This window comes from Berghia stephanieae, chromosome 3, assembly GCF_034508935.2.
Source record: "Berghia stephanieae isolate SIO BIC M18660-M18661 chromosome 3, UCSD_Bste_1.3, whole genome shotgun sequence".
Classification (NCBI taxonomy): domain Eukaryota; kingdom Metazoa; phylum Mollusca; class Gastropoda; order Nudibranchia; family Aeolidiidae; genus Berghia; species Berghia stephanieae.
The window spans coordinates 20795161-20809634 of NC_088362.1; the positions used below are offsets into that span (position 1 = coordinate 20795161).

General features: G+C 34.2%; 1 protein-coding gene across 2 annotated transcripts in view; it reads left to right on the forward strand.

The window, feature by feature from the left end:
• LOC144967307 (serine/threonine-protein kinase NLK-like) overlaps window positions 1-14474 on the forward strand; it is a 107434-nt gene that overhangs the window by 51377 nt on the left and 41583 nt on the right. For both annotated transcript variants that reach the window (XM_078904375.1, XM_078904376.1), the window contains exons 2-3: window positions 7494-7623; window positions 8578-8633. In XM_078904375.1, coding sequence (XP_078760501.1) covers window positions 7494-7623; window positions 8578-8633 — 186 coding nt within the window. The remainder of the gene's footprint in view (window positions 1-7493; window positions 7624-8577; window positions 8634-14474) is intronic.

Sequence of the window (14474 nt, forward strand, 5' to 3'; positions counted from 1 at the left end):
ACAATGAATTGAAATAAAAATACAGACAATAAGTTCTTTTTAAAGGATCGTTTTCTCAAGTGCACCCCCGAAACTTCTTTTATCCTTTCTATGAATATAATTCTATTTGTTAGGCGTTTCGTTAAGGACTATCTATGTACCGAGTTAGGTGACTGACAGATTACAATACAAGTAACGCAGATTTATGCTTTAAGACCTGACTGGTTTCTTTGAAAATAAAACAACATGCACAAGAACCTGGAGGGCGTTCAAAGATTGTTGGTAGTTCTGGTACGTTTAAATTTAAACGGGACTTTGTTCAGAATCTATTTAACTCTGAAACTGTTTTAAAATGCGTATTTATCGTGGTTGTTGGGCTGACAATTCAACCGACAATGGGACATAGCATGTGAAACGCAATTATAATGAGAATAATAATAATAGTAATAATAATAATAACAATAATAATAATAATAATATAATAATAATAATAATAATAATAATAATAATAATAATAATAATAATAATAATATTGATAATAATAATAGTAATAATAATAATTATTATAATAATAATAATGACGATGATTGATGATGATGATGATGATGATGATGATGATGATGATGATGATGATGATGATGATGAGGATATTAATGACAAATACACGATTTGTAGTCGCAAAACTAGATATTTACGTAGCGAACCTGTATCTCGGATTTGCCGGGGTTTTTTTTTACTATGTATTGATTGATGCGACTCGATCCCTGAACTTCAACCTTTATTACTAATCGAGGCGTGTAAGAATAATCGCATCATTCATGTAATATACAATCAGCATTGTCATTCAAATTCCACTAACACCAACGCACACTTCTACTTCTCGCCGTGCGTTACGCTCCGAGTCATGGCGTCGACATCCCTTCTTGATATGTTTACATACCTATACATAAATTATTTGATCTGTCCGGAATTCCAGGATTGGTCAAGTCTCTGGAATGTCCCACGTCTCCGAGGTCGAGAATTAAAAAAAAAAAAAAATGAACTGAGGTCAAGGATCAGTGATTTATCGAGGCTTCGATTTGAATGGATTTATGATGCGTAATAGAAAACGGTTCTTTTGTTTGGGTATTTTGTGATGAAATAAACGAACGTATTGCGCACTGTTTTGTTGATAAGATCATTTATAAAACGCAATATCCACGGATAATTAATCATACTCCAATGTTTTCCTTTAATGGAGAAAGGAGGAAGTGTAGCATTAGCATTTCATAGTCAGTGGCACTCTTGTCTTTCATGTTTATAAGCTTTTATGACCAATTCATTATAAAATTCAGTCACTCATTATATTATTATGTCTCCCCTTTTTATATATATCTATCTATCTATAGTTATATATCTATCCATCCATCCATCTAATATCTATCCTTCCATCCATCCATCTATCCATCTCTCTATCCATCTATCTATGTATTGGTGCATTGGCCCTGTTCTCTCTCTCTCTCTCTCTCTCTCTCTCTCTCTCTCTCTCTCTCTCTCTCTCTCTACATAAAGGAAAGTGTTCTCTATAATATTGTCATCAAGCACAATGCTGCTAATTGGTCTGAGAATCTTACTGGCAATCTCGCCATACTTGGCATAAGTACGAGGCTCTCTCCATCGGTCAAGGTCGAGGTTAAATCTAGTTATGACAACACAGAACTGTTCTATCACTACGTATAAATCGTACAAATCGCACTTTTATAGTAGGTACCATCATTGATTATGATCTTTGTGACCTGCTGAATGTCACTGATTCGCTTTCACTTGATTATTGGAGATATATATATAATATAAATTTAATATTATATAATAATATATTATATTATATATTACCATGGTTGTTCAGAGTTTTCCCAAAAATGGCAGACAGAACAATGGATTTTTTAAACTCAAAAAAGCTCTTTACAAAACTTTATGTTCTTATTAATTAAACAAAGATCATTGTGATGTACAAAATAAATCTGAATAGGAAAAAAATGTATATTGTGTCGTAACAAATGTGACGATTTTACTGTAGGTGGTTAGGAGAGGGTTAAGTCTAGTGGCTTTGTTGATCTTTGACTTCTTCCAATTAGTATTTTGGGTTTGTGCGTCTCGATTACACGAGTACTTTAGCGGTTCTGTAAAGGTTATGAAAGTTTATTATGGGATGGCGTAAGGCAAGATTTAAATAACTATTGGAAGTAAACGCAAACAGTCTATACTGTGTACTGTTTACGCATTCCAGTCACAATGCGTGGTATTCATCGGAAAACAATAAAAATGTTTAATGTAGTCAACCATTTATCGGAAATTCACGTTTCGTGTACCGGCATCAACTTCCCTTTTTGAATGCAACGTTTGTCATTGGTATAGTTGAGAAATGCTTGGTATGCATCTGACAACTTTCCCTTGTGTATTCAACGGGGGAAAAAAATTCAAGTCATTGGATATGTGAGAGAAATCTACCGTACAACAGTGACTAGTCTGCCTACTCGAAAATGTAAAAAAATCGTAGTTTTTAGGATATAAAAGTAATAGTCGCTCTACCTAATTAACTTAATAATAATAATCCGTAAATCATTAAGATTATATATATATATATGTGTGTGTGTGTATATATATGTGTGTGTGTGTGTGTGCGCGCGCGCACGCTTTTGTTACTATGACTGCCACAAAAGTTTATTTATTTGTAGTGTATGTGAGGAAAAGTTCATTTTGTGTTATACATAGTAAAAAGCTATGAAAAGTTATACATTTATTTATTTATATACCTATATGCAGTGACCTCTCAGAGTTTAAAAGGCTCTGTCTCATGTTTATATTATTATCTTATCTGAAAGGACATATAATAGGAACGGTGGTATTCTAGTAGGCGGTTTTGAAACATTTCAAAATTGTTGAAAAGAGTGGTTTTATTCAAAGAGCATTTGTTGCAATCCTTATTTTTAACTTAAAAAGGATTTCATCTTATGTAATCACTGTGAACGTTACCATGGAGAGCCAGCTGTTTGACCTTACAAAGGAGGCGTGGCACGTTTTCTACTGCCGTCTCTCTCTCTCTCTCTCTCTCTCTCTCTCTCTCTCTCCTCTCTCTCTCTCGTCGAACCAGAAGTACGTAGCTAGCTAGCAGAAGTAGAAGTACCTACCATGAAGAGTACTATGAGCCAGACCTTGAAAACCCGAGGACAAAGAAAAAAAATTCAGGGAAAACCCGAAAAGAGGGTGTCGGTAGTACGAGTGACTGAAAGTTTGGGACTGGCTGGAGGCGTGAGGCAACAAGCTGTGAGATAACCTTCCTTCCCACAAAGGGAATGTTTTATTTTTATCGCATTGATCAAAGAAAGAAATCGCGTGGGTTGTATTGTAAAAGGAAAAGGCTGGACTAGTTTAGCTTGTGTCATCATCACAGTCATAGCAAAGAGGAATATTGAAGCGTAGTGAAGTGGTACAACGGTCCACGGGCTGCGTGTTTAAGCATGAAGTCATACCTGTGAAAGCTATCTCTATTGACTCATCATAAAGGGCTATGGGCTTAACTCTGTTGTAACGGTTATTGGCTTGACCTTTGGTCAGTTTTTCTTTGTCATATGTCAAGGATTGATCATTGGAATGGCTTGGGATTACCGAAGTAAGATTTGACCATGTAACTTTCAAAACGCGCAGTTCCTCTTCGTGTTTATATTATTTTGGACAGATTAACTATATATATATATATATATATATATATATATATATATATATATATATATATATATATATATAATGACCTGATACAAGTGTGAACATGGGAGTCACCCACTTGCCTTGTTTGCTACGGTAAAGCCGCAAATTGTAGGAAATCTGGAATCTGTTTGACATTTATTTTTTCTTATCTTGTCTCTGTAAGTATTTTACGTACAGCCATTCACAATGACAGCTTTGAGTGCCTTGGGAATAAAATGGTGATATAGAACAAATTAATAATATATATATATATAATATATATATATATTTTATATATTATTATGTGTATGATGAACATTGGATTTGGAAAACACGGTAGAGAATCCTGGATAAACATAAACACCCTAAAGTTTTATAATACAACTTTTCTCTATGGAAAATAGAGATTGGAATTGCTGTTATGGCTTCAGTTCACGAGTTCAGACTAGTCTAGCGTTTAACCTTACGTATACTATAGGGTCAGCGACAGGGACAATAGAACAAAGGACCTCAAATTGACCGACCGCCGCCCTCACTGTCTCAACTTCCCAGCGTGTTTCAGGTCATGGTTATGAATTACGTCATTTCGAATGTCTAACATTTTTCCGTGTGACCCCTCCATCCCCACCCCTTCCCCCTCGGCACCCCCATATATTATACACTTCCGCAAGTGTTCGAATCTATCATTTACCTAATTTGTACTTTTAATTTATTGAACTGTGTCCCCCACGCCTGTCTATATTACAACAGATGGATGTTTTCCCCCCTCCTCGTTCACAGACAATATTTACTCCCGTTAAATAAAACTATTTATGTCGCATTGGATGTTTTCCCCCCTCCTCGTTCACAGACAATATTTACTCCCGTTAAATAAAACTATTTATGTCGCATTCCTAATGTGCTCTGTAAAAGCTGATCATCCACCTTTAGCTTTAATGATATTAAATTTTGCCTTTTTTCATTTAAAAAAATAAATTAAAGTTGTTTGGCTTCAATATATATATAGCTTGTAAGTCTGTGATTGTGTATGAATAAGTAATATTCGAAGGGTTCAAATAAATTTAAAGTACAAAGAACTTTTCGGACACGAAAACCATCGCCGTTTACAGCATACAGAGTAAAATCTGTGATGCAACAACCATGTATTTTGTTGGGGAGTGCGGATGCGATGTGGGGAGAAGGGGGTAACGATAGTTATGGTACTCGCTGTGGATGACATCAGCAAACTTATCTGACAAAGAGAGGGAGAGGCGGGTTGATGTCCATTTCTTTCGTTTTTTTCTTTGTTTCTCTCTTCTTTTTTTTCCCCCTTTTTTACTTTCTTTCTTCCCTTTCGTGCTTCTACAATCCTTATAAACGGGTTTTACTGTTCTTTGATTTTTAACTCATGCTGTTTATAGTATGCCTGAGTCGTTGCATTAAAGTAAATGGCAACAAAAAAAAAAAGATGCAAGATTATATTTTAACTTTTTTTGTTTGAATAAAAAGAAAGAAAAGAAGTGTTCTGATCCAATGCTATATAAATTTGATTCATAATAATTATTGTTATTATTAAATAGTAGATATCACACACTAGTGCGGAGAATCGACAAGCGAGGAAAACTGATAACGGGTGTTCTTTGTGTTCATTCATTTCATCGGATTCTCGACGCCGGCAGCAACGTCACTGAACGCAGCACGCGAAGTAGGCGGGGTTGACCTCGTTACGTAGGCTCCTCCCATTTCGTCTAGTATTATTTCAATGTCAAGCCCTCGACATTCGTCTCGTCTCAATGACCTCAGACGACAAAAATGTTTTCCAAATAACACAGCTCCACCACTCCCCGAACCATTTTAACCAGTAAATAAATACAGAATACGATCCATATAACTTCGACTCTATTTATTTGTAAGTGATATTAAAATCGAATTATCAGAATTTTATGATTTACACAAAATATGAATGACCTACATTCCATTTACCTTACGTGTGTGGATACGTGTGTAGCACACAATGAGGTCATGTCTCAACCAATCACAACAAAGTCAACACGCGAGATTGAAACAAAGCAAACAAGGAAGAATAAAAATGTTTTGGAATTAGTTCATTTGTACTTATCTTCCCGTCAATTCTTGAATCTTGGTGATAAATTAATACTTATCTGTATGATAATGCGGCACATCTACCTTAGATAATTAATGTAATAATACAGTAGAATCCGATTAATTGTATCTATTTATTGGTTTTGTAAACATTGAAACGTTGATGCAGGTAGTAATTATTACAAGGCCAACCACAAAGAAACTGATCAATATCAGAGACAAGATCGATTTGGTTCATGATCAGTGATCGACTTATTAATGAACTACATTTGATTCTGATTTTGATATGATCCTCAAAGATATTCATTTTATGACTTTTCAATACAGAAAATGCTATCAATGGTATAATAAGAATTTTAAAAGTAAGGCGGTTGAGGAAAAAAAAAGTACTGAAATTAAAGAAGGAACGAAGTTGACGCTTCTACCTCCGTGTTATTGGTTTTAGAAAGCCTTTTCTTTCTAATGATTAGTTCTCACTAAATGATATCTAACAGACTATAACCGCTCACAGTTACACATTGTTTTGTGTGTTGGTAGGTTATATCCGACTGGGGGGATATTGTGAGCATCGTACTCTTACCTAAACGCATAGTATCAATGACTTCAATTTTATTTTTAAAAGACTGATTATTAGTATTAGCAATATTGTTTCGACTTTTTTTTTTATTATTCCCTTTTATTTCATTGAATTCGAACCCGTTGAACTCGATTATTGGATTCAGTAGTTGATATTGATCAATCCACCCGGCGTAGCACCACCGTGCATAGCATGGAAGCGTACACAAAGACACGAGACATCTTTTTCTATTACTCAAATTTCCGCTATGGAGAAGCAGTGTCACGATTGTTGGTGACGTTCTTCTTCTCATTTGATTCGATGTTTGATTTTGACGTGCAAGCAAGCAGCAGCTGGGATTAATGATAATCATAATGATTGGAATTGCCGATTCCATATCTTGGTCCGTTGCCTGCATTCGTTGTTGATAGACATTGAAATTACAACAATAGGAGCAGCTAAAAACAATACTTTTTCCATTTTACTTCCGTCCTCTGCCACTCGCACTGCACTTCTTATGTTGCTGGTGCTCTTGCTGCTATTACTGTTACAATGTCTTATATATTTATTTTTTTATGAAGAAAAGAAACAAATCCCCTCCCCCCCCCCCTTTCCATGTATTATACATCTTAACATCCCGTCCTCCAACTTTTCCACCATAACCACAACCACTCTTCTTCCCTTTTCTCCTCTCCTTCTTCTTCTTCTTCTTCTTCTTCTTCTTCTTCTTCTTCTTCTTCTTCTTCTTCTTCTTCTTCTTCTTCTTCTTCTTCTTCTTCTTCTTCTTCTTCTTCTTCTTCTTCTTCTTCTTCTATGTTATATTGGTTTTTTTTATTTTGGTTTCTTTTTCTTCTTCTTTTTCTTCTTTCGAAATCCCCCCCCCCCCCTCTTCTTGTTATCATCATGATAATAGTAAAAGCATCGTCATCAACATTGTAACATATATCGCTTCCACAATGAAATTATCATCATCATCATCATCATCATCATTATTATTATTATTATTATTATTATTATTATTATTATTATTATTATTATTATATTATTATTATTATTATTATTATTATTATTATTATTATTATTATTTATTTATTTATTTATTTATTTATTTATTTATTAATTTATTTATTTATTTACTTCCATTCTATTTCAGGGCAGTGACAGACCCTCGAGATGGCAAGCGCGTGGCCCTCAAGAAGATGTCTAATGTCTTCCAGAACGTGGTGTCAGCTCTACGGGTCTACAGAGAGTTACGAATGTTGTGTCATTTCAGGCATGAAAACGTATGTACACTGTCATTATTCATCACCACCATCATCATCATCATCATCATCATCATCATCATCATCATCATCATCATCATCATCATCATATTAATAATAATGATAATAATAACAATAATAATAATGATAATAATAATAATAATAATAATAATAATAATAATAATAATAATAATAATAATAATAATAATAATAATAATAATAATAATAAATACAATGGCATAGCATAAGGAATAACAGCCACCTAGATAAATACGCTACTCGGACAGTCGTCATAATGTAAACGATGGCATTGATTGGTAAACATAGCAAACTACACGTTTTACTATCGATGGTATGTGTCTAAGTAGAATACCCACTGTTCCCTCGTTTGTTGCTAAATCTTGATGAGCTAATCTGATGCGACCGTTTTAAAAAAAATATTTTCATCTGGCAAGGGTCCTGATAGATTGCCCAGTTGGTAGAGCACTCGCTTCACAGGATCGATCCCGGATGCTGTCGAGATTTTTTCCTGCCCCCCCCCCCCCCTCCTCTTCCTGTCCACCCAATAGGGATTAAATTAGGTGTGTTAGATCTGACAGAATGTGCTTTAAGATAGATTTGCTTCCTATCCAAAGGGTAGCAAGAAAATTGCTAATGTCCGTTTCACGCTATAAAAACCGGGATAAATTGTCGTTTCACGCAACTAAAGGCCCAGAAGGACTAATGTTATTCCATCTGGCTCTTCTCTATACTATACGTTAAATGCTCATTATTATTATTGTTATTATTATTATTATTATTATTATTATTATTATTATTATTATTATTATTATTATTATTATTACTGATATAATTGACGCTCCATATTTTTTTCTGAATTAAATTATAATAGTATCGTGGTGAATAATGTATAGAAATTAATCTTTAAGTAACATTGGCCAATTTTTTATTGCATTCGCTTAAATTTATTTTCAGGTATTGTCTGCCCAGGATATTCTCCAGCCGCCACAAATGGATTTTCTTAATGAAATGTATCCTTTTCTCTACTCTTGTGTATTTATATAGAATGAAGTTGACGTCACTCAGGTCTTTGTTATTACTTTTTGCCATCCACGTTTATGAGTAATTCTCACTAAACTGTATTGTTTGTTTGTTTTTAAGGGTTTTACGGCGCTTGCAACACATTTAGGTTATATCAGCGCCAGTAAAAAGGAAGAAAATGGGATAGTAAAAAGTTCTAGAATTACAATTAAAGCACCCAAGAAAAAGTAAGACAAAGGGGAACTGAGAACAAATAGGGATCAGATGTAGATTCCAAGAGCATACCACCAATGTACTTAGTTTGAAATCACCTACAAGTCTCATCCAGACACAAGCACAAAATCCAACAAAGAGGAACACACTCAAATGCTTACATTATACATTCAAAATAAAAATAATAATACATAACAGAGAGATGATTTACAAGGAAAAAAATATCATCTCCCAAAACAATAACTATGCATTTGACTGCTTCCCTCCCAGCTAGGACTCCGACCAGGGCCAGGAAAAAACCAAGTAATCTCATTCCAAGACAAAGGCAGAAAGCATGTTGGAAAACAGATAGATATAAGGGTAAAGAAGACACAGTATGTACCTCCCTGCCCGCTATGGGAGGTCAGGATCCCCTCCCAGCTAAACTGTATTAACCTGATTATAAACGATCAAGGTTACACATAGTTTTGTGTGTTGGTCCGTCATACTTCCGGATGGCAATGTTGTGAACTCCTTAGCCAAGCGCACACTATCTATACATATATATATATATATAAAACACTGGCATGGTGTGTTCATATCGTATTGATGATTCAAACCACGACCAGACCAGATTTTATTAAATGTCACAACTTTCAATGAATTCAACCTTTTTTTTTTTTGTAAACTGGAGTATTTAAAATTTTGTCAAGAGAACTCCGACCTTTATATTATATCAATCGATTAAAATGACCCTCATCTTGGCAAAGACTCTCAAACCTGGGACTTTGCTAAGTCCCAGGTTTGAGAGTTTTTCCCAAGATGAGGTCATCTTAATTGATCGATATTTTAAGAACGAGTTTTCTGGCAAAAAAAAAAAGTAAATAGTACATATTTTTATTGTGAACACGGCAGTTTTGTATGTATGTCACTATAATTTTCATTTCCACACATAAAAGAACATTCCTGTCTCCCATGTTGGACGCTACAACTCGAAAAGTTCATCATTTTACTTCAGAACATAATAATAATAATAATAATAATAATAATAATAATAATAATAATAATAATAATAATAATAATAATAATAATAATAATAATAAATGACGGGTCAGGAAAAGGAAACTTTTCATATCATGTTCCATTTTGTGTATCTAATGTAGATGATAACGAGCGGCAACTCAATTGACTTGTCATTGTGGGAAGAAAAAAATATCTCTATATCCCAGTAATGAGATGATGATTGATAATATTTATCGTATTTTGATTATCAATCAGATAATGTCAGTTTTTTTTTTTTTGTTTTTCAAAATGTTGACCTTTAGAAAAGATAACAGAGAAATCTATTTAACAGATCACCAACCTTTATTAAGTAGTCAAAGATTTTTATCAGTCTCCCTCCCGCCCAACTCCCCATCTCTTCTCCAGCCTCTATTTCAACATTCCAACCCCCCCCCCCCCCCCCCCACCTCCCCCCCCCCCCCCAAATCCATTCCATAGCTCTGACTCACCAATCCTTCCATTCAACAACCTCACTCTCTCACTCTGTAATTTCGACAGACTCGTAAACATTTTTACGGTACTAGGCAGCATACCAATGTGTATTATTGTTATTATAATAATAATAATAATAATAATAATAATAATAATAATAATAATAATAATAATATATTATTATTATTATTATTATTATTATTATTATTATTAATTATTATTATATATTATCATTATTATTATTATTATCATCATCATCATCATCATCATCATCATCATCATCATCATCATCATCATCATCATCATCATCATCATCATCATCATCATCATCATCATCATCATCATCGCCACCGTTGCCCTCCGGTCGCGTCGAACGAACGAACGAATTTTTTTTACAACCGAAATCTTAAACTGCTAGTACTAACAGACTGCATTTCAATCGATTCAGAACGGGTGGCTTCCTTTGTTTACATTTGTTACACAGTGAGTCTGCTTCTGCACCGACCTACTATCGTGAGTTACTAACGTGTGCTAGTAAAAGAAAGGGGAAACGGGGCTTACGTTGCATCACCCCATTTATTACCAAGTCAAATAGTTTACATAGCTAAATATAATATCATGAAATGTTATATTATAGTATTTTTAATATCTTAAATTGATTGACCTGACGCTGTCTGCTGGCGTAAATTGTAAACAGCAAAGCTCTCGATTCCCGAAAATAAAATTATTTACCATCGGATGTGATGGCACCGACACTGCATGAAGTAAAATATGTAACTGTTTTGCATTTCGTTTGTTACTTCTAATTAATTAATTTATTTATTTAATTTTTTTTCATGAATTTATCAATCTATTTATTTATTTGTTTATTTATTAGGTACATTTTTGGGCGGTCTTTTTGTTTTTACGTATGATTATGATGACCTCACATGAATTGCCTTTAATTTGGACAATAAAGATGATGATGATGATGATTATTATTATTATTATTATTATTATTATTATTATTATTATTATTGTTATTATTATTATTATTATTATTATTATTATTATTATTAATTATTATTATTATTATTATTATTATTATTATTATTATTATTATTATTAAAATAACAAAATTTTGATAATAACTAAAAACATTATTTACTCTCTCTACTACAAGTCCAAAATCGCCATAATCATACTAACATTTCCCATCTCCAATGAATCCATTAGGAATCGCTGTGCACTGCGTGGAATCAGCGCTATTTCAGTTGGAACTCCCAAGGGACCACTGCTCGCTACCTGCATGAGGTCATTGGAGTTCAACTGGTATCAGGCAGTGCCGTGTCCAATGGGGGCAATTATGGATATTTATGGTCTTATAATATGTCTGTATAGCGGGAAAACAATAACAGACTCTTTCACTTTATTATTTTGATTTGAAAAATCAGTTGTCTTTCTAAACATCAGTGAAGATTTGACATTCTTGTGGTTAATAGTTTTCTTTGAATATCACAAATTGTTGATCTAATTTTAAGGGCTTGTAAATTATGGTGCAGTTAAATAAAAAAATTTGTTATTCAAAACTCAGCGGCAGTATCTCAAGAATTTTGATAAATATCAAAAGTACATATATGCATCTATGTTCCTGTGCAATATTATCATATTGGCAGTTGATTTTCTTGATTTATTCATGGTTTTGTAAGTTCTGTGTATTGTTTTTTACCAATTCCGTTCCTCTCAAACAGTTGTGTTGATCATAACAGTAAACTGATATGATTTATGTCTTTATGTGGTAAAATAACTCATAAAGATAATATTTTATTGACCAGTAAAGACTAAAAACTAATATTGTGTATGATTTCAATATCTCAATTTACTATCAATCTGCCTATAAAGTATGACTTCTTTACAAGAAAAAAATCAATCACCCAACAAGGTTACTGGACATACTACAAATATTGCAGTATCAATCATCAATTACAACTAACACTAAGCACTGGTACTGTTAAATTAAATGATTTGCTCAAACAGACGGACATATTATGTAGACAAAAGAGGATTCAAAATTATGAGGGCATATAGTTTATTCCAAGTAGTAACCTTTTTCTCCTTATTGACCAACTCCATTCAAAACGAACACACTATCCATACATGTTATATAGAATCATCTCCTTTCCTCCAAGAAAACACATTTAGTCATTGTGTTATAAAGTCATCTGATATACCATTGAACTCCAGTCAGTCAAATTTAGAGATAAAACAATTGAATAACAACCAGAGTCAAATCAGTACAACGCCACAGGCATACCACAGCAAGATCATTTAATTTTTGGGAAATCACTGCCATATATATCTGGACGCTTCAGTCTATAAAAAGTTAACACATTCACTTGTGCACAAAAGGAGAACTTGAACTTACATTATATTACAACATGCAAGAATACCCTAAACATTGACACCTATATGACACTATAAAGTCGGCATTTCCTGAGACAACCACACAAAAGCAGTACCGTATACATCTTCAAACTATAATGCCTAACAGTCATAAAAAATATAATTTTGACTTGAATCGTAAGGGATTTAAGTATAGAAAAAAAGTTATCAAGCCATTAAAAAGTTGGCTTTCAAATGTGCCCAAAACTCATATTTAAATCAGTGAAATGCTTAAAAAATAATATTAATATTATTTTCGTCTAATGGTTTATATTTTATTCCTAAACTGATATTTGGACATAATTCATGGCATGGAATACTATGGGAGAGAAAATAAGGATCTCACCAAGTCATGCCAAATAAGAAATTTACACTAAAAAATTCATATCTTTTAAGGTTTTACTGCCCGGACAACAAAACTTGGCATGTGTCAAGATCATCATTTTTACTTTATATTGATGCTTGTTTCAATCATTTTCTGCCGCTGGGAATTAAAATATTGATATGCAAATTACAACAAATTAATTTCATTGATAGCTCAAAAACCACTAAATTGACACCTCTCTTATGAGCAGCCTTAAGAGGATACATTATTATAAACCATGGCATATGATGAAAGAAACCTTTGCTTTGCTTGTGGTGAGGGAACAATTTTCATATTTGTGTTAGCAACTGAGCAATACCATGAAATATTTAATTCAGAAAAGTGAGTGGAGCAGGCACTTATGTTGGTAACAACAAGATATGGAGTGAGTAGAAAAGTGCCAGAAGACAATAGAGAATAAAAATTTTTTTCGCGGCGGTGGTGGGGTTTGAACCTGCGACCTTATTGGTACGACAACTCCGCCTGGCAGGTGAGAGCGTGGCTCTACCGTGTGAGCTATCCACGAACACAAAAATATTCGTTTCAAACCCAAAGTCATTTCTAGATCCCTCTCTCACCCACTTCTTGAGATCGCCGATTCGTTCGCCACCATCGCGAAGTAATTTTGACCAGCAGTTAAGCTTAATAGCCAATATTCTCATCACAAACATATAACATAGAAACGATTAGATATGAAGTGAATAGAAAAGTGCCAGAAGACAATAGAGAATAAAATTTTTTCGCGGCGGTGGTGGGGTTTGAACCTGCGACCTTATTGGTACGACAACTCCGCCTGGCAGGTGAGAGCGTGGCTCTACCGTGTGAGCTATCCACGAACACAAAAATATTCGTTTCAAACCCAAAGTCATTTCTAGATCCCTCTCTCACCCACTTCTTGAGATCGCCGATTCGTTCGCCACCATCGCGAAGTAATTTTGACCAGCAGTTAAGCTTAATAGCCAATATTCTCATCACAAACATATAACATAGAAACGATTGAGACATTGAGTATGCTCCGGTGTATGGGGTGAATTTTTAATTCAGAAAAGTGAGTGGAGCAGGCACTTATGTTGGTAACAACAAGATATGAGTGAGTAGAAAAGTGCCAGAAGACAATAGAGAATAAAAATTTTTTCGCGGCGGTGGTGGGGTTTGAACCTGCGACCTTATTGGTACGACAACTCCGCCTGGCAGGTGAGAGCGTGGCTCTACCGTGTGAGCTATCCACGAACACAAAAATATTCGTTTCAAACCCAAAGTCATTCTAGATCCCTCTCTCACCCACTTCTTGAGATCGCCGATTCGTTCGCCACCATCGCGAATAATTTTGACCAGCAGTTAAGCTTAATAGCCAATATTC